We start from the raw sequence: 22,954 nt of genomic DNA on the forward strand, positions 1-22,954 counted from the left end.
TCTCAACAAAAGCAGAAAAAAGGGAAATGGATTCGCCGCCATCTCCGCATCCTCGTTTATCGCTGCCTAATACAACGTCCATCTTTGCTCCTCGCATTCTTCTCAGCCCCCTTCTCCACCAACGTCTTGCACGTCTCACATGCCCCCTCTTCGCCGCCTCTGCAGCACCATTCTCCCCTCCCCATCCATCAATCTACTCCCCACTCCTTCATTGCCCTCAAGAGCTCCTCGTACTCCCCCATTGTTGCCACCGCATGGACCACCATCCATACTCTCGACGTCACCGCCTCCCCCTTGGGCTTCTCTTTAAGAGGCTTGGAAGAGGGGGAGGGGGGAGGTGGAGGCCAGAGTTGAGGAGGGGGAGGAGAAAGAGGGCGGCAAAGCAAAGGACGATCATGGAGTCGGCAGAGGTGAGGGGAGAGGAGGCGGTGGATGGCGGCAACATCGCCGAGCATGATGTGGCATGGTGAAGGAGGAAGTATCCACCGGCAACATCGCCGAGCATGGTGTGGCATGGTGAAGGAGGAGGGGTCAACATAGCCAACCGGCGGGTGGTGTGGTGGCATTGAAGTCATCAAAGGAGGCGAAGAGGGAGGCTTTGATGAGGAAGCAATCATAAGGCTTCAGGGGAAAGAGGGAGCTAGGGGGAGAGGCTGGGGCGAAGAATGACTTGGTAACTAGGTACACTTTACAACCCTTTGACCAATAAAACAAGTCAACTCCGATCAATCTAAAAGCCCAGCCAGCCGAGCAAACCAAAAGGAACCGACCTTTGAGATCACACATCGCCAAATGAAATCTTGCGGCACGGCCACATAACTATTCGACTCGGCAACCATCCCAAGCCGACCCGATCCATTTTATCTTAGCCGATGGCTGCCCCATCGCTTCATACATACGCCGAGAGTTAAAACTTATAATAATGTCCCAGGGCGGTTACAGCACATTTCTGGATGATTATAGCACATTCCTTGATGGTTGTTTACGATCTCGATCAGTTATAGTAGAATCTCAAATGGTTGGAGAGTGACCCTTCAAATTTCCTCTGAAGAATTTCCTCATGACGGATCTAAACTTGCTTGTCTTCTCATGAGTCTGATCTCCTGCTCGAAAAGAACAGCCATTTTTATTATAATCACAGCTAGAAAGAGTCCAATTTCAGCCCTAGGTGAAGATGTGATGCTTTGATACTGATAGCTACTGGGACAACCTGCAATCGAATAGAAGTAATGAAGGAGAAGAGGTAAGCGTCACGTACAGGGGCGGCCCAATACATTTGGGGGCCTTAGGCGAACTCATTAGAAGGGGCCTTTTTTATTATTATTTAAATAATAATTTTTTTAATAAGTATAAAAATATTTTAAAATTTTTATTTAAAAATAATTCGCCTAGCTTTTTGAGAAGCAAAATTACTAATTAAACTTTTATACTCAAGATCCATTAAAATACTATTTTCAATCGATAATATAGCTAATCCATTTAATCTTTCCTAATTGGACCTCTTTCCACTATTAGATCTCTAAATTTTGTATCAATTATTTTCCATTGACCAGGATCATATAAATTTGTAGGAATAGAACTAGTTTTACAATCTTTTTCCTTGTTTATCCTATCTCCATCTGATTCTCCATTGTGTTCTTCACTAGATATTGTTTCACTGGCAATCTCATTTTTTAACTCTATTTCGGGTGCCTGTTCTATTGCTAATTCTTGAGTTGAATTTGATGTAGTGTTATGTTTGTTTGTAACAACAAATCTATCTAGAGCTCCTTTTTGAGATTGAATGAGTTTATCGATTTTTCTTTTTTTTTTGAGTTTTTCATACCCACAGTCATATTTTCTATTAGACATTTTAATCTATAAATAATATTATCAAACTAAGCAATTAAAAAACCACCACAAACAAATCAAAATATAAAAAGTTAAAAATGATAAAACTTAATTGTGTCAAGAAAAACAAACTCGGGTCCCGACAAGTAGTGCCGAACTTAATTGTGTCGAGAAGAGGTGGAATAGTTCCGAACTCGACAGCGAGAAGAGGCCGAATAGTGCCGAACCGCTGAAGTAGTGAAGTCACAACCAATCTACAAATTGAACCAAAAAATAACAAATTTTAAATTAATTACTTAACTAAATATAATTTAATTAAACCAAAAAATAATTAATAAACTAAGTAACTACATACTACAGTTACTTACTCACCTCAGTGGGATTGGGGAATCGGGATCAGTGGACTGTAGACAGTGGCACAGTGCTACAGTGGGAACTGGGATTTGGGAACAGCCGAACCTCGGGAGGTGGCCCGGTGGGACCGTGGGACTGAGAGCCTGGGAGTGGGAGGAGGTCGGGTGTCGGGTCCGTCGGCCGTCGGGACTTGGGATTTGGGAACCGGGAACCCCGAGGACGAGGAGGCCGCCGGCCGGAGCGGCGGAGGAGCTGAGGTCTGAGGAGAGGACGGGGCCACCGCCGGCGCCGGTCACAGCCTCACGGGAGGCCGAGGACGGCGAGTCGGCGACGTCGGCGAGAAGAGGATGGGACTGAGGCCTCACCGCCTCGGCCCTCGGTCGCCGCGGAGTCGGATGTCGGAGGAGCCGAGGACGGCGACTCGGAGTCGGCGAGGACGCTGGACGCCGAGGAGAGGACGGAAGTCACGGGACTCTGCACGGACGCACAGTGGACCGGACGTCGGCGAGGAGAGCAGAGAGCTAGAGAGGGTTTTGCAAGCCGAATAGCCGATCTGCCCTGCCAAGTGCCGAGACCGAGTGCCGAGAACCGGAGAAGGTTCCGGCATTAAAAAGGCAGAGAAGGGGAGAGTCGGACTGTCGGAGAGAAGGGGGGAGCCGGGGAGGAAAAAGCCGTTGCCCACTTGCCCGTTGCTTGTCGAGTGTCGACGACTCGACCGCTCGACCATCGACCACGCCATCGCCCGTCGCCCGTCGCCAGTCGCCGCAGTCGGCCTCAGCCTTTCACCGTTTTACGTCGCGTCGCCGCCGCCCAAACCCGCTGCCCACTCCGCCACTCCCTCCATAGCTGATAGCCCATAGCCATAGGCATAGCCAGTCCCCTCCGCGATAGCCCTGAGCTGGAATTAAAAAAAAAAAAAAACAAGTGGGTGGTGGCCCGTGGGGGCCTTCCCTGGGCCGGGGGCCTTAGGCGACCGCCTCGGTCGCCTAAGGCTCGAGCCGGCACTGGTCACGTATCAACCTAGCAAACATGGCTCCACAACGGGCATTCTTTTTCCTTATAGTTTTCTTCCAAAGAGTAAGCTGGGAGTAGCCCCGTGACTTCACAGTTCCAATGGAGAGGGCAACCCCCTTCTTGGGGGATCTACTTGTTCTGATGTAACTAGTGGACATACTTAAATCATTCATTAATCGCTTGATGCAATCGGGTACTCAGTTGTCACATGAAGCTTTTACATTGATGCTGCAAGCCACCAAGCTACCAAAGGAATTTGATCCAGAAGAATCCCCATATGGATATGAACTATTTTGGCTACTACAAGCAAGACTGGACCAAGCCCCTAGCGATCGAGCCCAAATTCCATTGTTTAAGGTCAGAAACGGGCCGGTCAAATTGAAAGTTTTCTTTTTTAGGTAAGATTTTGACTGGCCGTAGCTCTTTATCCAAGAAGAATCAGACAGAGCAACAAAAGACAAAGTTAATATAAAAGTCGAGATCTACCTTCTTAAGATTTTTAGTCTTTTCTAGAAGATTCGTACTGGAGATATCTATTTTAGGAAAAAAAAATTCTGCTAGAGTTGGGAAGAGAAATCCAACCCAAATTGTGTAAAGATGGACCTCATGTTACGAATAGAGATGATGTACATCATTTTTCAATCATTAATTAAAGAAAAAGAGAGTTAAGCCTTACTTTCGAAAATCTTCTGTATTTTTTTAGTTATCTTTTGAAAGATTCGAGTTGCACGGGTTGAAAGAAATCTTGCTTCTTCCTGATCAAATCAGAATTGGCTACTAACTGATAACTATGACTGCTGGGGCAGTCATCCATTCCTACTTAATTATATGAGACTATCATTGACTAATTGTCAAATACATTAGATTGATTGTTTTATACGTCATGAAGGGATGTTTTTGCCACCTGTGATGTGTGGAAACATTAGAATAACAACAGGAAACCCGGAGTATTATATTGGAAGAATCATTCATTATGATCTTTGATAAACTACCGCTGGCTGTCTCCTGGGTGATCAAAAGGAGGACATTTAGGGCTACCTTCCTTGTATGCCTGCAGGCATACATGATCCGTGGAAGCTATGAATCTATGTTTATGTTGCCCTCATGAAGCCATGCAACTTATGATGGTGTCAATGCCAAGGATCGGTAAAGAAAAATGATGGACATAATCATGTCGCTGTACATCATGGATCATTGGATATGGTGCTTGTTGGCCTCGGTTTCGATGGCGCAGCATTAAGTCCTCTATTTCCAGCGTGGATGCCTGGTGTCTCTGGCGTGTGGGTCACAAGTGGCGGAGGCCAGCTGGGTGTCGGTCGAGTCGACTCGAGGCGCTTCGTGCTACAAGGGCCCCTAGACGGTTGAGGTATTAGAATAGCGCATTCACTAACAGCAATTGTTTTTGGTGTAATGGTAAGCGCTCGGTCCTACAATTTTAGAAGGCGAGTTCGGAATATTGTTACCGCGGATAGCTACTACATCATCCACCTTGGAGACAGGCGGCTCTCATTTATTCCTAAAATATAAACGATACACATAACGCATCGTGACAATGAAGAAGAGCCAACCATCTCTGAGATGGATGATATGATGATAGCTATCCGACTCTACAATGCAAAAGCCGCACTATAGAAGATCCTGTTTCTTAGGATGACAGATCAGACACTCAAACGGCGCCTATGAGCATGCTGGTTAGTCGACATTGTCAGCCAGAAACTTTCTTTCTCAAAAGAATTTTGGACAGGGTTTTGTTCTTTGGACCAGGCCCGATGCTTGGCCTCGTCAGGCTCCCCACAACCTTTCCTCACTTCTCCTTTGATTTTTTTACGGTTTGCTGTCTTGCTCTCTCGTTTCATTGATCAATGAAACGTGGGACGGACGTTGGGTGTTTAATGCGTGGGAGGGTTGGTTTAAAAAGAAAGAAAATACCAATTTCTATTGAGCACTTTGTAATATTCACTACCAAAATATGCTTGCAGGTCATCAAATAACTGGTGTTGTTGAATTTTCCTTTAGACATTTCTTAACATAGCATTCACTAAGAGATGAAACCATGGAATTTTATAACGAAACTCAGTTCAAGTTTCAATCAAATGTGGGCAAATCCATTCCCTTATAATTAACATTGCTTGAGCTGGCGCCTTGTATCCGACTCGGGCCTGTTTTAGTACACGACTTGGGCCTCCTAGAAGCAGCCCATGGCCTCCCATCAACGCCTTCGAGGTCCCCTAGCTCAAGTCAAAGCCCGAATCTTTGATTCGAGTAGGTGGAAGGAAATCAAGCAGCTCATTGCGCGGCGGGCCACGCCCTTGGAGGTGATTTCCTACTTCGGCGAGGGGATTTGATTCAACTGGACTTTGCTTGCATTTTGGCTGCAGATGCATTCAACATCAGCTACATTAGGCATGGATAATTGTCTGTAACTGCATTGTTTTTCATTTACTCAAGCATGAAAGAACTCTAGACCCAGTTTCTCCCCTTTCCAAGAGCCTCACTTGGGTACCAAAGTACATCAATGCCGAGGAGACAATAAATACTTAGAGAAAGTCAGATGACAACTGAACAAAGAAAAAGGGAAAGGGCTAAGATAAGGAGGAGAGATCTTTCTATAGTAAGAAGAAGAAATCAGTGGAGTGAAAGAAGATTCCATGACATCCGAGAACTCCACCTTGGAGGTATGTGACTTAACACTCCTCTAAATACCTACTATGCCCTTATGAGAATTCAAGGAGAGGCCTCTATCTACTTGAGTGCTTATAAGGAAATCCTTGGTCACACTTCGAACCCGTCACTTAGGTCAATTATGTGACACGGCCGCATGAGCCCTAGAGATCATGCAAGGCCTAAAATAAACAAATATCTATTAACTCAACGGTGAATAACCAAATAATCTAAATGAATAAATCCATTATATTCAAATAATCCAAATTGTTTAGTTACATAATCTTCAAATGTTCATCGGTAATAGAAAATAAACTAACTCATAACTCTAATGCTTGAACTTCATACTCAACCCATCCGAAACTATACATCCTACGGCTCTAAAAGAAAAAGAAAAGTAGTGTGATCTTTACAGCCCAGTAAAAATTGCATATACTTACACTAATATAGATATAATAAATTTAAAATAAAGATTAACTATAAACCACATCAAAATACAGACAAAAATCATAACAATAATACTGATTATCCAACATAGCTCGATAAAATCCTTGTAAATATGCATCCATAAATATGTGTCATCAAACATATAACCCATTCCAAAAAATATGTAAGATATTATTATACAGTGGTTTTATATTTTTAATCTTGCATATTTTCTAATCAACTATTATCTACCTGATTTGAACTATTCATAATCATGCTTCCACCCATGATTGGCAAACCATAATTCCATACTTTGGCCCATAGTGGAAAACCAAAATATCCGTACTTCAGCCCGCGGTGGCAAACAAAAATATCTGCGCTTCGACCCGCGGTGGCAAACCAAAATAACTACACTTCGGCCCGCAATGGCAAATCAGAATATTCGCACTTCGGCCCGTGGTGGCAAACCATGATAATTATGTTTCGGCCCGCAGTGACAAACCAGAAAATCTACGTTGCTACCTATGGTGGCAAACCAAGATAAACCTATGCTATGATACTACTTCTTTTCTTCTTTTTTAAGGATCGCAGAATGCGTAGTTTCAGATGAGTTGGGCATTGAGTTCGAGCATTAGAGTTATTAGTTAGTTTATTTTTTGATATTGATGAATATTTGAAGATTATATAAGTAAACTAGTTAGATTATTTGAATATGATGAATTTATTTATTTGGATTATTCGACTATTTACCGTTGAGTTAATGAATATTTGTTCATCTTTGGTCTTGCATGATCTCTAGGGCATTGCTCTAGAGATCATGCGGCTATGTCATATAGTCGATCTAAGTGACGGGTTCAGAGCGTGACACGCTTCATGAGCACTTATCAAGCAAGAATGGAACTAGATCCCAAGTTTGGTCCACTGCTATTCCAACATGGCGTGCAAATTCATCCGATGCCTTTCGCATTATGAGCAAGCACAGATCATAAAGCAACTTGAAACTCTGCACCAACGATGATGCTTGGTCGGTTTAGAGCAAGGTTTCAAATAACACATAGGGTCGTTACAACAGATTGCGCACTCATGGTGATGGCCACCTTAACTAAAGAAAGCGTTCTGATAACTTATCCTAAGCATCACCACTCACAGTTCGACAGACGGCTCTTTTATTATATTCCGAAAAAGTTTGGCATTGGTAGCCGCTTTGACGATGGTAGAGCCTGCAATAATTAATACTGTTGTCTGAGTGGAAAATTATGTTCAGAATGGATACAGTACATGTTCGAAAGCTACACTTGCTCATCGAAAATAAAAAAGAAAGCTTCACTGGATATTTTGAGTCCCATCAATAATAGCCTTCCATTATTCGCGGATATAAATTGATGGTGTTTTGGGCTCTATCTACCACACCGAGTTCTGCGGCTAGCTCCTTTTAGATATGAAGCCTTGCGTGGGCTCAAAGTAACGGAGGAGGAACGGGTTTCTTCTGATGGAGAGAGAGAAGACAGCCATGGAGGACGCAGAGAGTAGCAGGGCCAGCAACAGAGTGAAGAAATGGTCCCTCGATGGAACCACAGCTTTGGTCACTGGGGGCACCAAAGGAATCGGGTAAGGCATCTGCTGCCTTATCCTCCTATCCCAATTTTTTCTCTTTTTTTTTTCCTTTTTTTTTTTTTTGACGAAGACACCCAGCCTTTACTAGAGAAAGGAGGTTTATAGAAACTATTTCTAAAAAAATTGTAAGAAATAAAAACACGGAAGAGCAATAAATTTTTTTTATAAAAGATAGCAGTTTGTAAATAAACCGGTTAAACTATTCAACAAGCTGAACAATCTCATAAATGGTTTGAAGAATCTCTATCATCATAATTTCTGCACTTTTCTGAAATTTGAACTACTTGCAATTCTAATGTTTTAAACCTAGTCTCTTTTTTTTCTTAATTTTTGGAAACTTTTTTTTTTTTTTTTTGCACAACGGTAATTCACACGGGTGCCGCGATCAAAAAGGATGATAGAATAAAGCCTAGTCTCTTTAAACTCCCATGGTGATAGAGATTTCTCCAGTTTACAAGTGGTTTCTAGAGAAGAATATATTAGGAACTTAGGATCGGAGCCGGCCCAAGCCTTAGGCGATCGAGGCGGTCGCCTAAGGCCTCGGGCCAATGAAAGGCCCCCGGGAGGCTGACCAAAAGGAAGCAAAGGCCCCATATAAAATGGGAACAGGAGCTGGCTACGAGTCTTTCCCCTTGATGGAAGGGAGGTAGAGAGTTTTCTGGCCTGCAGAGGGGCAATTTGGAAAGTTGGGGACAGTAGTTTTGTTTTGGGGGGGGGAGAGAGAGAGAGAGATAGAGAGGAGGGATTTGGTTGGCTTGATACACGCCTGAAGCCACTCTTATCTTTCATCCCTTCTCTTTTTTGGTTTTGGTCTTGGTTTTCCTTCCCTCACATTACTCCTGATCCAGCTGGGCCATCCGGAAGAAAGGGGGATAGGAAATGGACTTCTTGGAGGGTGGAGATTCTTTTAATTTTCTCCTCTCGGTTCTTGAAGGGGAGATAGTGGGATGGGACTTTTGTTAATTAGATTGAGTGAATTTCCCATAATACCCCTACTTTCTAGGCTCCCTTTTGGACAAATTTTTTTCTTTACCTTGGCCATGAAGTGCCATGGGATGACCTTTTCCTATTCTGCTCTTGCTTGACAGGGTAAAAGTATCATCAAGCATTATCTCAGTTATTTAATCAGTTTTATGGCCCTTTTTTTAGGGTAATTACTTTTTTGTGCTCCTATTCAAAAATTATATTAAATTGAAAAGACTTCTTGTCCATCTTTGTTAGATTCATGTATCTTTGTTGAAATAGTGTACTTGATAGCTATCTATTTTCATATCATTTTTTTTTAATATTTTATACTTATTAAAAAATTATTATTAAAAAAAAAGAGGTCTCATTTATTGGATTTGCCTTAGGCCCCCAATTGTATTGGGCCGCCCCTGCTTAGGATTGCGACTATAAAATTTATGCTCATTTATAACCAGTGCACCTGATAGTGGTTTACACCTCCTTGATTGCTTATCAAAGAAGATCCTAGAGAGTTCATCAAGTTTCCTGACATTGTTTAGCCACTGCAACCGATGTAAATGTGATCTTCTGATGACATTCCAGGCATGCCATAGTTGAAGAATTAGCTGGATTTGGAGCAACTGTACATACGTGTTCCAGGACTGAAGCAGAGCTCAACAAATGCCTGGAACGATGGAAAAGTCTGAACATTCATGTTACCGGATCGGTTTGCGATGTCTCTTCCCTAGCGGAAAGAGAGAAACTAATGGAGGACGTCCGTTCCATTTTCCAGGGGAAGCTCAATATCCTTGTAAGTTCAATGAATGATGGAACTGTGAAAAAAAAAAAGAACAACAAAAGTAAATCTCTAAAACTTGCAACAAATCTCTTATTACACCATTAATGCTGGTCAAACTTGTTTCATACTAAACGGCTGCAGCATTTGATGTAGTTATGAGGCCATATCCAGGTTGTTCCACATCCTGTATGAGCTTGTTCCTCTTTCATGTAGGTAGTCCACGGCTCTGATAAGGAGTCTTCTAGCGTTTATTGTTTCTGTACCCGTAAATTTTCTCTTGAGATGATCTCTTGTTTAGCATTCCCATAGCTGACTCTCTGAGTACAATAAACTGAAGTATGAATCCATTCCATCCATATAACGAAGTTGTGGTGCCCGCACCAGGTTAACAATGCAGGGACGTACATTTGGAAGCCAGCCCAGGATTTCACTGCTGAAGAGTATTCCTTTCTCATGGCTACCAACTTGGAATCAGCTTTCCATCTGAGCCAACTAGCTCACCCTCTTCTGAAGGCATCGGGGGCAGGCAGCATCGTGTTCATCTCCTCAATTGCAGGCGTTGTAGCCCTACGAAAGATATCCATTTATGCAGCAACTAAAGGTAAATCTAAGATAAGGCCCATCTTATGACTTTCTTATCAGTAACTGTGGATCCCCCACTCTTCATGGCTTTCTTATCTTCTATGTTGTTCAGGAGCAATAAATCAGCTCACGAAGAACCTGGCTTGTGAGTGGATAGAAGACAATATCCGAGTCAACTGCGTTGTTCCAGGGTTCATCCGGACCCCACTCGTAAAGTCTGTAAGGGGCCTTTCTCATTGTTGCCTGAACCTTGTCTTCGAAAAAAAAAAAAGATATTCTAGTGTAGCATACCTAGTTAATTATATCATTGCATTTTCTGTATATCTACCAAGCCATCCAGAGAGGATCGGATGGGGGGTTTAGAAGACCCCTAAGCCGAGCAAATCCATGCTATATATTGGAAAAGATCGTCATGTTTATCAAGGAAACGAAAAGAAAGTATAACTATCACTGGCTACTTGTGTAGGCATTTTTATAACAACAGTAGAAATTAAGTTCCTTGTTTATGTCTTGTCTATGTCATTTGCATTGCATTACATTAAGATATATTGATCATTTTAAGAATTTTGCGGTGGGTACCATACAATGATTCGTAAGTTTGGTTTATGTATCCTAGAAGAAGAATTTTGCCGTGGGTACCATGTTAGCAATATATCATATAAATAAACAATAAATCTATTAATTCAATTAATGAAAAATCTTAAAGAAAATAATATACATGCATATTATTCGGCAACCAAATAATTCTATTTTAATGCAAAATAAATCTATTCTAGCACAAAATAAATCTATGCATTTAATAAATTTATATTATAGAAATTCAAATCCTACAAATCTACTAATATTAAGTTAAAAATAAAAGTAGAAAAAAGTAGCCTGATTGAAGGCAGGTCGAAGCGCGTAGACGCTGTCCCAAAGAAGTATTTGCCCCCACGTACGGGTCACCCGGCAATCCTTCTCGGAGATACGACGACCCTACAACTTCTTCTTCGGCACGTCTCGGAAGAAGTCAAAGCGAACCCGATCGGACTTGCAGATCCAGCAAAGAGCGGAATGAAAAAAAACAAAATATACTGAATAAAAATGTAAAAACAAAAATCGGAAGTGGCTAAGAGGAAGAAGAATTTCTTCAAAATTTTTTCCACTATTTTTCTCAAATTTTTCGTGCTTCCAAAGAGATGAAATCAAGGAGTTTAAATAGGGGTTTTTACAGGGGCCGTTTGGTCATTTGCGGACGCGTTTTCAAACGCGTCCGTTTTCAAATGCGTAACGCCCGCTGGGCGTTACCTTTTTCTCAAACGCGCACGCGGCCCGAGATTTTGGCCGCGTGCGCATTTAAGTTTTTTTTTTTTCAACAATCCCCCACAAAAAAAACTTAAATAATTTTAAAATCAAAATAAAATGCTGGATATCTTATATTATGTAATAGGTGTAGGTACCCTTCGGTTTGAACCTTCACTTAGTGACAATTGATTACATCTGTGGAGCCAAGGTGGTCTTAACCTTGAACCTCGGTCCATGGCTCAGATTAAATCAACAACACACATAATATAGCCCGATCTGGGTTCTAAGCGGGTTGCGCTGTTATGGCCATGCGCAGATATCTATCATGTGCTTTTTTGGGAATCGCCCATTTCCCATAATCGCGGCCTCACGACTGCACATATAGGTGAGTCCTAATAAGGAAGCTAGCAAGGAAGCTCCTGCCTCTTGGGTCTCGGACTCATTAAGAGTTATACAAACGAACTCATCCTACCGCTTGCTTTTATGAGCACTAGCGCCATAGGGATAAGGAAAACATGAAATAGTGCTCCTCTTAGTCACACTCCGGTTTGTTTCTACCCATTGAACCTTTTAAGGTTGGGTTCCCACCGTGGTGATCTATCTTTATGGGCTAAGCCCCATCCCCCTCGACGACTCTAGAACTACTGTTCTAGACAAGCCTTTAGTAAGCTGATCAGCCAAGTTATTTTCTGATTTAACAAAATTAAAGGTAATAACATTATTTTTCAATTTATATCTTAATGATTTATGACGCACTTTTAAGTGCCTGTTCATTTTTACATTGGCATTTTCTTGGTTGCACTTATCTATTGCAGATTTACAGTCACAATGTAAGGAGACAGGTGGTAAAGGTGACTCATCTACAGGAAGGTCTATTAGTAGATCTCTGAGCCACTCAGCCTCAGTGCTAGTAGTGTCTAAAGCTATCAGTTCAGACTCCATGGTACTCCTAGATATTAAGGTTTGTTTGGTGGATTTCCAAGACACAGCAGCACTTCCTAGGAGAAAGACGTATCCTGTGGTGGATTTAACATCTAAGGTATCGCTAATCCAGTTGGCATCACTATAGCCTTCTAGAACAGCAGGAAACCCACTAAAGTGCAAACTATAGGACTTGGTACCCTTAAGATACCTAAGAATTCTATCTAATGCCGTCCAGTGATCTCTATTTGGATTAATAGTATATCTACTAAGTCTATTTACAGCATATGCTATGTCTGGCCTGGTGTAGTTTGTTAGGAATCCTAGTGAGCCTATGATTTGAGCATATAGGCTTTGAAGGACAGGAGTTCCTAAGTTCTTCTTAAGATGAGTAGAGGGATCAAATGGAGTAGAGACAGGCTGACAATCGGAATAATTAAATTTATTAAGTATCTTGTCAACACAATGACTTTGGGATAACTCAATACTTTTTGCACTTCTAATTATTTTGGTATTTAAAATTAAGTCAGCTTGTCCCAAGTCTTTCATATCAAACTTATGAGTTAAGAATTGTTTTACTTCATCAATTATCTGAAGATCTGTCCCAAAGATCAGTATATCATCTACATAGAGGCACAAGATCACAAATTTGTGTCCAACTCTCTTGTGGTATACACATTCGTCTGTACTATTGATTTCAAATCCAAATGTCAGTATGGTTTCATCAAATTTCAAGTGCCATTGCTTGGGTGCTTGTTTAAGACCATAAAGAGATCTGACTAGTCTACAAACTTTATTTTCTTGGCCTGGGATTTTAAATCCCTCTGACTGGTCCATATAAATTTCTTCATTTAAGTCTCCATTTAGAAAAGCTGTCTTAACATCCATCTGATGAATCACTAATTTATGAATGGAGGCTAATGCTATAAGGACCCTAATAGTAGTAATCCTAGCTACAGGTGCATAAACATCAAAGAAATCTACACCAGGTCTCTGAGTAAAGCCCTTGGCAACTAATCTAGCCTTAAATTTATCTACAGAGCCATCAGGCCTAAGTTTCTTCTTAAAGATCCATTTGCATCCTATTGTTTTACAACCAGGAGGAAGATCAGTCAATTCCCAAGTATGGTTTTGGATAATTGATTGCATCTCATTGTTCACAGCTTCTCTCCAAAAAGGTGAATCCAAAGATTTCATTGCGTCCTCAAAGGTAGTTGGAGAGTCTTCTATTAGGAAGGTATAAAAATCATCTCCAAATGTTTTCTCTACCCTGGATCTTTTACTCCTCCTAGGTTCTGCTTCTATTTCTATTTCTCTTGTCCTTATTCTACTAGAGCTACTAGCTATACCGCTATCTACTCTAGTCTTAAGTGGAAAGGTGTCTTCAAAATATGTTGCATCTCTAGCTTCTATGATAGTGTTGTTACTAATATCATTTACTTCTGAACTTATCACCAGAAATCTATTGGCATTACTATTGGCTGCATAACCTATGAATATGGCATCCACTGTTTTAGGGCCTATTTTCTTTCTCTTAAAATCAGGTATTTTTACTTTTGCCAAGCACCCCCACACTTTTAAATAGCTAAGATTAGGTTTTCTATGTTTCCAAACTTCATATGGGGTTAGATCATTATTTTTAGAGGGAATCCTATTAAGGATATAACAGGCTGAAACAAGAGCTTCCCCCCACAAATTTTCTGGCACTCCTGAGCTTATAAGCATGGAGTTCACCATATCCATTAAAGTCCTATTCTTCCTTTCTGCTACTCCATTTGATTGGGGAGAATAGGGTGCAGTCACTTCATGAATGATTCCATGATCTTCACAGAATTGAGTTATGTCATTTGATGTATATTCACCTCCCCAATCTGATCTAAGAATTTTAATTTTCTTTTCCTGTTGGTTCTCAGCTTCAATCTTAAAAATTTTAAATTTGCTGAGCACCTCATCCTTGGTTTTAATTAGATAGATGTAACAGAACTTCGATAGATCATCTATAAATGTTACAAAGTATCTGTTACCTCCCCTAGAAGTTTTACCAGAGTCACAAACATCACTATGGATCAACTCTAATAGATCTGAATCCCTATTAACGGATTTAAAAGGCTTCCTAGGGAGTTTAGCTTCTACACAAATTTGACATTTCTCATGGTTCTTAAGATTACTTTTTGGTATTAGATTTAGGTTCATAAGTTGCTTAATTGAATTATAATTTACATGACCTAATCTACCATGCCAAATAGAAGGGGGTTCTATATTCATAATCAAATGATTTTCATTTATTAAAGGAGCTATTACATTCAACTTGAACAATCCTTCACTAAGGAATCCTTTTCCAATAAACATTACACCATGAGAAATTACAACCTTATTGGACTCAAAAACAAGACGAAAGCCTTGCTGGACAAGCAAGGAACCACTAATGAGATTTCTCCTAACAACTGGAACATGTTGGACGCCGTGCAGGGACAGGACTTTTTCAGATGTAAGCTTTAAGTCCACACGTCCTACTCCTAACACACGCGCCTCCGAGCTGTTTGCCATGATCACAGCTCCTCCACTTGAGATCTCGTAAGAAGAAAACCAGGAACGATCCGAACAAATATGAATACCAGCTCCGGTATCAATCCACCAATCTAGTGATTGTAAAGTCATGTTAACTTCAGGAGTGAAGGAAACAGACCTGAAAGCTGTCTCAGAGGAGCCAGCGCCGGAAGTCACCATGTTGACTTGAGCACTGGATGTGTGTGGACCCTTCTTCTTAGATTGAAGAGGTGCAGTCTTCTTATAGAAGCACTGTGGAGACAAATGGTTGGTCCGACCACACACATAACAGAAACGAGCACCACCTTCCTCTTTCTTCTTCCTCTGCTCCTGGGATTGAATAGGTATCCTATTGTAATTATGATTAGGGTTTCTAGGGTTGTAGGGTTTCTTTTTGAAATTCTTACGGAATGGTCGGTTTTGATTTTTCTTAGGAGGGGCCTCTACATTATATGCATTATTCTTGGGTCCAGTAGAGGTATTATTTCTGAGCTTATGCTGCTCTTCAATCCTAATGGAGTTTAAGACTTGGGTTAGGGTGAGAACTCCTTGGGTATGGCTCAGGGTCTTAGCAAAATCAGACCAGGAAGTAGGTAGTTTATCTATCAGACAGGCTACCTGGAATGATTCATCCAAATTGGTTCCATTAGCCCTAAGCTGGTGGATCAGGGTTTCAAATTCATGAATTTGGTCATTCATAGGCTTTGAGTCCACCATCCTAAACTTATTGAAATCGGAGGCCTTGAACCTCTTTACCCCAGCATCATCAAGACCATATTTGCTATCTAGGGTGTCCCAGAGTTCTTTGGCACTCTTGGCTGTGTAATAGATATCATACAGCCTCTCAGAAAGAGCACCTAGGATTCTATGGATACAATGATAATCTATCTCATCAGGTGTCCTAGAGGGTGTGCTAGTGGAGGCAGAATGTTCAGTGTTGGAAGAGGTAGTTGGGTTGGACCCATTATCAACTTCGGTCGTACTTTCACCTATGGCTGAGATTAACCCTAATGTGGTGAGCCAGAACCGCATTTGATTCTGCCACCTCCTAAAGTTATGGCCATCAAATTTTTCAGGTTTGGCACTAAGATGGTCACTAGTGTTTGAGGCCATAGGATCAGGGTTACAGAATAGTGAAGAAACCTGATTGAAGGCAAAAAATCTATGTCAAAAGGTTGCACTAATATTTATATTGAACTTTGGATGTCTAATTGATATATCCAAAAAACTAATAGCCAGATCAGCTCCAGATCGGTGGTGGAGCACTAGGCTCACTTAAGTACCAGCCTTTCTTAGGCACGTATGCCTTTTTGACAAGCTTTTCTTAGACACTATTAGTTAGTGGATATAATCACTAGAAATCACACAAATTCAATATTTAAAATAACCTAAATGCAAATTTAAACGAATTAACTAATTTTTGATTTTTTTTTTTTGTTTGACCTTTCCGAATTAGTAACAATTGATTACTAAATTTAATTCTAGCAAACAATTATTATAATTAAAATCTAATTTATCAATTCAATGAATTATATATATATTAGAGTTGATTTATTTGCTTATTAGAATAATTGATTAGTAATCTTGTGGTAGCAAATCAATTATTGTAATTAAGATGTCAATTCAATGAATTAGAAGATTTATTTCTTTATTAGAATAATTGATTGAGATCTAATAAGTCAATTTAATGAATTATAAGATTTATTCCTTTATTAGAATAATTGATTGAGATCTAATAAGTCAATTCAATAGATTAATTATTATGTATCAACCAATTTCCGAATTTTCCGTTTGAATGGGATCTGGAAATTACTCCTTGAGGAGTCCAAATGGAGGTATAATAAACCTCTTGGAGGTTAACCAAATTATTAACTCTTTAGAATAATTTATTATTAATGATGTGCTAGCAAAAACACATTGCAATTAAAATCTAATATGCCACAATTGTAATAAAGAATTTAATTAATTATATATTACTAACAAAAAACAAATACTTCTTTGGATTGTTAGCAATATATCATATAAATAAACAATAAATCTATTAATTCAATTAATGGAAAATCTTAAAGGAAATAATATACATGCATATTATTCGGCAACCAAATAATTCTATTTTAATGCAAAATAAATCTATTCTAGCACAAAATAAATCTATGCATTTAATAAATTTATATTATAGAAATTCAAATCCTACAAATCTACTAATATTAAGTTAAAAATAAAAGTAGAAGAAAGTAGCCTGATTGAAGGCAGGTCGAAGCGCGTAGACGCTGTTCCAAAGAAGTATTTGCCCCCACGTACGGGTCACCCGGCAATCCTTCTCAGAGATACGACGACCCTACAACTTCTTCTTCGGCACGTCTCGGAAGAAGTCAAAGCGAACCCGATCGGACTTGCAGATCCAGCAAAGAGCGGAATGAAAAAAAACAAAATATACTGAATAAAAATGTAAAAACAAAAATCGGAAGTGGCTAAGAGGAAGAAGAATTTCTTCAAAAATTTTTCCACTATTTTTCTCAAATTTTTCGTGCTTCCAAAGAGATGAAATCAAAGGGTTTAAATAGGGGTTTTTACAGGGGCCGTTTGGTCATTTGCGGACGCGTTTTCAAACGCGTCCGTTTTCAAATGCGTAACGCCCGCTGGGCGTTACCTTTTTCTCAAACGCGCACGCGGCCCGAGATTTTGGCCGCGTGCGTATTTAAGTTTTTTTTTTTCAACATACCATACATCAAGGTGGCCCTACAGGGCTGCACTTTTTTTTCTTTTTGGCAACTAAAAATGGATAGGAAATTAGTGGTGGCCACAGTTGTTGCAATCAAACCTCATGTCATTTGCGCTGCATCTTTCGCCAAGGCAAATACATGTGGTAAGTCGTTGGGCTAAATTTCTGCTGGAATCTCTCATCCTTCGCATTTGTGCAGGTACTTGAAGACAAGGAAGCCACAGCAAGAGAGCTCTCCCGCACACCTATGAGGCGTGTGGGAGAACCAGAGGAGGTGGCATCTCTCGTGTCGTTCCTATGCCTACCTGCCGCTTCCTATATCACGGGTCAGGTTACTTGTGTTGATGGCCGTCGGACTGTGTGTGGTGATGCTTAGGATAGGTTATCAGAAAGCTTTCTTTAGTTACGGTGGTTTTCAGTCATGGAGAGCCAAGGCAATTACTAGAGCCTTGGGAATAATAAGAGTTAGGAGTTAGTTAGGAGTGACTACGTTTGCTTGTTGTTCTGGATTGATGGATTCAAATAAATTAGAGCATTGATGGCCCGGGCCAAAATGCTCATATTTGACTTGTGATATTGGCTTTATTTTTTTTTTTTTTTTTTTTTTTTTGCTAAAAAAAAGGGGAAGAGGGGAAGAAGGGACAAGCCCACCCCCACGTAGCAGCCCCACACTGGGCCCCCGCCCCGCCAGGAGCATGTTCGATGCGGGCAGAATGACCGTTTGGTATAGGCCCAGCTCCCCAGGCCCCAGCCATATATTACTCATACCCTTCCCACCCGTGGCCTCGGCTCATTACCCCACTGGGCTCTGGCACGAGTACCTCGTGGGAGTACGTCACACCTGGCACCACCCAGGCTACCAGCCGACCAGTAGCACTTCTAGACCCCGTGTCCAGGCGCGGGGCATACGGTCCCCAAATTTAATCGACGCCCGTGCGTTTCGAATCTGGAACCACTTGGTTAGAAGCAAACGCCCCGTTCCAACTGGGCTACCACCTTGGCTTCGGCCTCCGAAGGCAGGTTGTAAGTCCCCATTGTTTTTGCAGTGTACAAACCGGGGGCGACCCGCTGCATTGACGGCCGGGGCTCCAGTTGTTTCGAAGAATGGAAGTAGTGGATTCTCCGTTTTGGGTCCACTGCACCAGCCAAGCCTGTTTTGAAGAATGGAAGCTTGTTCTCATGATGAGATACAATCTGATCGCTGACGTACATTCTTACCTATATAAACTATATTCATATGTGACAAATTAATAGGTAGTCGGGTAGTAATTTCTTTTAGTTTTTTAAATAAGATTTAAAATTAATGTAATAGTAGATGTGAAGTATGTATTTTTATTTTGATTTTGAGCCAATAATATACCGCCACATGTACCATTCTAACCATCTCAACAAAAGCCAAAAAAAAAAAAAAAGGAAATGGATTCGCCACCATCTCCGCATCCTCGTTCATCGCTGCCTAATACAATGCCAGTCTTCGCTCCTCGCATTCTTCTCGGCTTCCTTTTCCACCAACACCTTGCACATCTCACTTGCCCCCTCTCCGCCGCAACTTGCAGCACCATGCTCCCCTCCCCGTCCCTCACAACCACTCCCCACTCCTTCATTGCCCTCAAGAGCTCCTCGTACTCCCCCACTGCTTCCGGCGCATGGATCACCATCCATACTCTCAACGTCACCGCCGCCGCCTCCCCCTTGGGCTTCTCTTTAAAAAGGCTTGGAAGAGGGGGAGGGGGGAGGTGGAGGCCAGAGTTGAGGAGGGGGAGGAAGAAGGGGGCGGCAGAGCAAAGGACGATGGCGGAGTCGGCAGAGGAATTGGGAGAGAGGAGGTGAGGGAGGAGGGAGGCCAGGCTAGTATCAGAGGTGACGATGGATGGCGGCAACATCGCCGAGGATGGTGGCACGGTGGAGGAGGAAGGGGCCAACATAGGCGACCTTGAGGCGGGTGGTGTGGTGGCATCGAAGTCATCAAAGGAGAAGGAGAGGAAGGCTTTGATGAGGAAGCGATCGTAAGTGTTGCTGGAAATTGGACCCGGGGGCTACCGCGAAGCCGGGGAAGGAGGGGCTTCGCTGCAGGGACGGTGGTCGGCGGCGCGCCGGCTGGTGACGTCCTCCTGGAGGGGTGTAAGTCCTGCAAAAAGCCGGTGGCCGGGCTCCCCGGCGCCGGCCCTCCGATGCTTAAGTCAGAGGGGGGCAGATATGTGTAGAGAGCAAGGAAGAGAGTATATGGAGAAGACAGCAGGAATATTTGGATAAGATGAAGAAGATGAAGAGGGTGATATCCTCTATTGTGTCTGTGCTGTTTGCTTCTTTTCACCCGGTCCAGGAGGGTTCTGTCCAGGGGGGCCCCTATCCTTTTCCCCCCAGGTTTCCTTTTATAGAAGAATTTTTGTTACCTGGGAGGTGACAGGAGGTTTGTCCTCTTTTGTAATAATTGGGCACGATTTGGCCCATTAATGGCGTAGTGAAGAACGGGACCGAATCGGACCGGAATCAGGGAGTTGTCACGGTCGATCGGACCTGTTGGAGTGGTTGAACCGCCGGCTGTGGTGGGCCTGGGGTCCGTGGATAGTAAGTGCATTTATTACCGAATGAACCGGCGGTCAGGGAGAGCCATACGCTCTGATGGTTCAGTGATCCGGAGATCGTCTTGGGCCGTGCTCATTAAATGACTAGGTGCATCGGAGACTTGAGGGAGTCTCATGCATTAATGGCAGGTTGTGCCGAATACCTGCAGAGATCTTATGCCTTGATGGCTTGGAGATAGTGGCAGGCTATAGTAGAGTCGCGTGTATAGCCGCCGGACCTTTCGAGAAAGCTTGGCGGGGAGGAGTATTGGTTAAGGCATCGGCTCGGCAAGGGTGCCGAGCCGAGCTGGTCGCCCAGAGGGGCGCCCTGTGGCGGGGTTGCTTCGAGTACTCCTGGTCGGCGCCCTTTGGGCGAACACCTTCTAGCCGAGCGCCTCTATTTGGCGCTGTCTCTAGTCAACGCTTTCTAGTTGAGCGCTTCTCTGGTCGGCGTCCGCTGGTCGGCTCTTCCTATCCGAGCATCTCTACTTGGTTATTTTGATTGGGCGCCTCTTGGCGCTCTCTCTGGTCGGCGCCCTTTAGTCGAGCGTCTTCCTGGTCGGCATTCTTTGGCCGAGCATCCTCCTGGTCGGCGCTCTCTAGCCGAGCGCCTCCGTGGCGGTATGACTTGGGATTTTTCCCCCAACACTACCCCCCGACTTTCGAGTTCCAATTGGCTACCAGCTGGAGCGTGGGAAGTAGCTTTAGTTGGGGCATTACGGATTCCGAAAATTTTAATTTGTTGCGCGTTTTGAATTATCGAGCGCTTTGAGGTGCCTTTAATAGGCGGCGTCTCTCTTTTCCCGAAGAGTCTCATTATTGGGACACTTTTTGCGAAGCGTCCTCTCGTCGTGGGCTCATGATGGGGCCGCACGATCCGATGGGGCGCTTCGGCGTCCGAAGCGCTAGCCCTAATTAAATGCGTCGTTCTGTCTTTTGGACCGACACGCGTCGCCATCTAAACAAGATACAGCGTTTTTCTCGCTGATCTGGGCCGTTGGGGAGGTCTATTTAAACTCTCCCCTGGCCCCTTGTCCTCTTTCTATTGCCTTCTGCTTCCAGCTTTCCTTCCAGTCTTCCTCAGACCGAAGTTCCTTCTCTCCGGCATTTCCCTCAGGTCCCTCTTCTTTTTGATTTCTTTTTCTCGCTTGCAATGGGTTCTCTCCCTAGCGAAGTTGAGTCCACCATGAGCGTCCTGGAGGTCGAGATGACCGAAGAGTGGTTCTTCCCTCTTCACGGGTTCCGTTTGGAGCCCGCCAGGCGGAGGGACCGGATAACCGATCCTCCGGTAGGCCGAATCGGAGTGCATCTGGAATCGCTCTGGGCCGGCCTCCGATTTCCTCTTCACGGCTTCGTGAATGAGTTGCTAACGGTGTGCCAGTTGGTTCCGGCGCAACTCACTCCGAACGCCTGGAGGACGGTGGTCGGTTTTCTATCCCTGTGTTTACTGCAGGGGATTCCGACTTCTGTCAACGTCTTCCGGCGACTTTTTATTTTTAAGTCGAATCCGGGAGACAGAGAGTGGCTGTACATCGCCCTTCGGGCTGGTTGGCCACTCTTTCATGGTGCCCCCTCGTCTATTCATGGCTGGAAGGAGAAATTCTTCTTTCTTGGTTCTGCACAGTCCTGGGGGTTTGACCCACGGTGGGGACCGGCTCAGCTCAAGTCCATCAACAAACCCCCCAGACTTTCTCCACGTGAGCAGGGGATCCTCGACGCCATCCGCAACTTCGGGGACGGCATCTTACTGAACGGCCTCATATGTGAGGACGCTTTGGTAAACGTGGGCTTGAGCTCGGCGCGTCCCCATGGTAAGAGTAATTTCAAGGTGTATTTATTTCCTTACTGTTCTAATGTTCTAATCCTTTTTGCCTTTGCAGATATCGCAAAGATGGTGACAAAAAGCGAAATCCTCTACGCCCGCTTCCAAAAGAGGGCAGCCGAGCTCTCGGGCGAGCCCACCGAGCCGAGGAAGAAGCAGAAGGTCTCGGCGACCCCGGCGCCTCCGGCGGCAGCAGTGGCCGAGGCGGGTCCTTCTCGCCCCGCTCACTCCGAGACGGGTCCTTCTCGCCCCGCTCACTCCGAGGCGGGTCCTTCTCAGCCCGCGCGCCCCGAAGCTGGTCGGAGGGAGGGCGCGGATTCCGGGGGCTCGGGCTCCAGAGGAGCCTCGATGGCGCCCCCATGCCCGGCGCCCTTGACGCAGATTCCTGGTCGGCAGGACGCTTCAGTTGCCGACCAGGGGAGGAGTTCTGCGGGTCCCGTGCTTGCATGCCCCGCCATAGTTGTGCGGCGGTCAGATCGGCCGCTTGTGCGACCCCAGCCCCCTAGCTCCGAGCCGGAGAGCAGTCAGGGAGCCTCGGGGTCGGCTCCGCCTAGGCCAGCCGATGCTAGCCTCCCGGGCCCATCGGGCTCGGTAGAACGGGTGCCCCTTGCACCCACCTGGTCGGTGTTCGAGGGTGATTCAGCCCTCGAAAACCCTCGAGTAGCGCTTGAGATATTCCGGGTCGCGCTGCTCCCAGCCGACCGGGCCATGATGCAGTCCATGAGCTATAATACTTTCATGGACTTTACCCGCTGCAACGCCGTCCGGGTAAGTAAAATTCTCCACCTGTGTAATCTGTATAGATTTTCTACTAGTGACGCCTTATGTTTTTCTTTTCGTCTCTTTTATAGCATTTGCACGAGACGGAG

General features: G+C 43.7%; 1 protein-coding gene and 1 long non-coding RNA gene across 3 annotated transcripts; one reads left to right on the forward strand and one right to left on the reverse strand.

The window, feature by feature from the left end:
• Positions 1 to 1,600: 1,600 nt before the first annotated feature.
• Positions 1,601 to 2,716, reverse strand: LOC149751409 (uncharacterized). Its single transcript, XR_016398376.1, has 2 exons — positions 2,203 to 2,716; positions 1,601 to 2,084 (listed from the first exon to the last, which is right to left on the reverse strand). It is a non-coding gene; the product is annotated as an uncharacterized LOC149751409 (long non-coding RNA).
• A 4,914-nt stretch (positions 2,717 to 7,630) lies between these two features.
• Positions 7,631 to 18,273, forward strand: LOC103697356 (noroxomaritidine/norcraugsodine reductase-like). 2 transcript variants are annotated; one of them, XM_088711011.2, is made up of 6 exons: positions 7,631 to 7,893; positions 9,448 to 9,704; positions 9,797 to 9,852; positions 10,028 to 10,244; positions 10,338 to 10,444; positions 17,899 to 18,273. In XM_088711011.2, exons 1-6 carry the CDS (start codon positions 7,775 to 7,777, stop codon positions 18,073 to 18,075), a joined length of 933 nt encoding a protein of 310 aa, XP_088567137.1. In that variant the 5' UTR covers positions 7,631 to 7,774; the 3' UTR covers positions 18,076 to 18,273. The 2 variants fall into 2 exon arrangements, with proteins under 2 accessions (XP_088567137.1, XP_088567138.1); XM_088711012.2 differs by lacking the exon at positions 9,797 to 9,852 and having other exon boundaries at positions 7,653 to 7,893; positions 9,448 to 9,655.
• The last annotated feature ends 4,681 nt before the right edge of the window (positions 18,274 to 22,954 follow it).

The sequence above is a fragment of the Phoenix dactylifera genome, chromosome 14 (genome assembly GCF_051530095.1).
Source record: "Phoenix dactylifera cultivar Ajwa chromosome 14, Ajwa_hap1_PhDact_Kaust_v1.1, whole genome shotgun sequence".
In the NCBI taxonomy this organism is placed as follows: domain Eukaryota; kingdom Viridiplantae; phylum Streptophyta; class Magnoliopsida; order Arecales; family Arecaceae; genus Phoenix; species Phoenix dactylifera.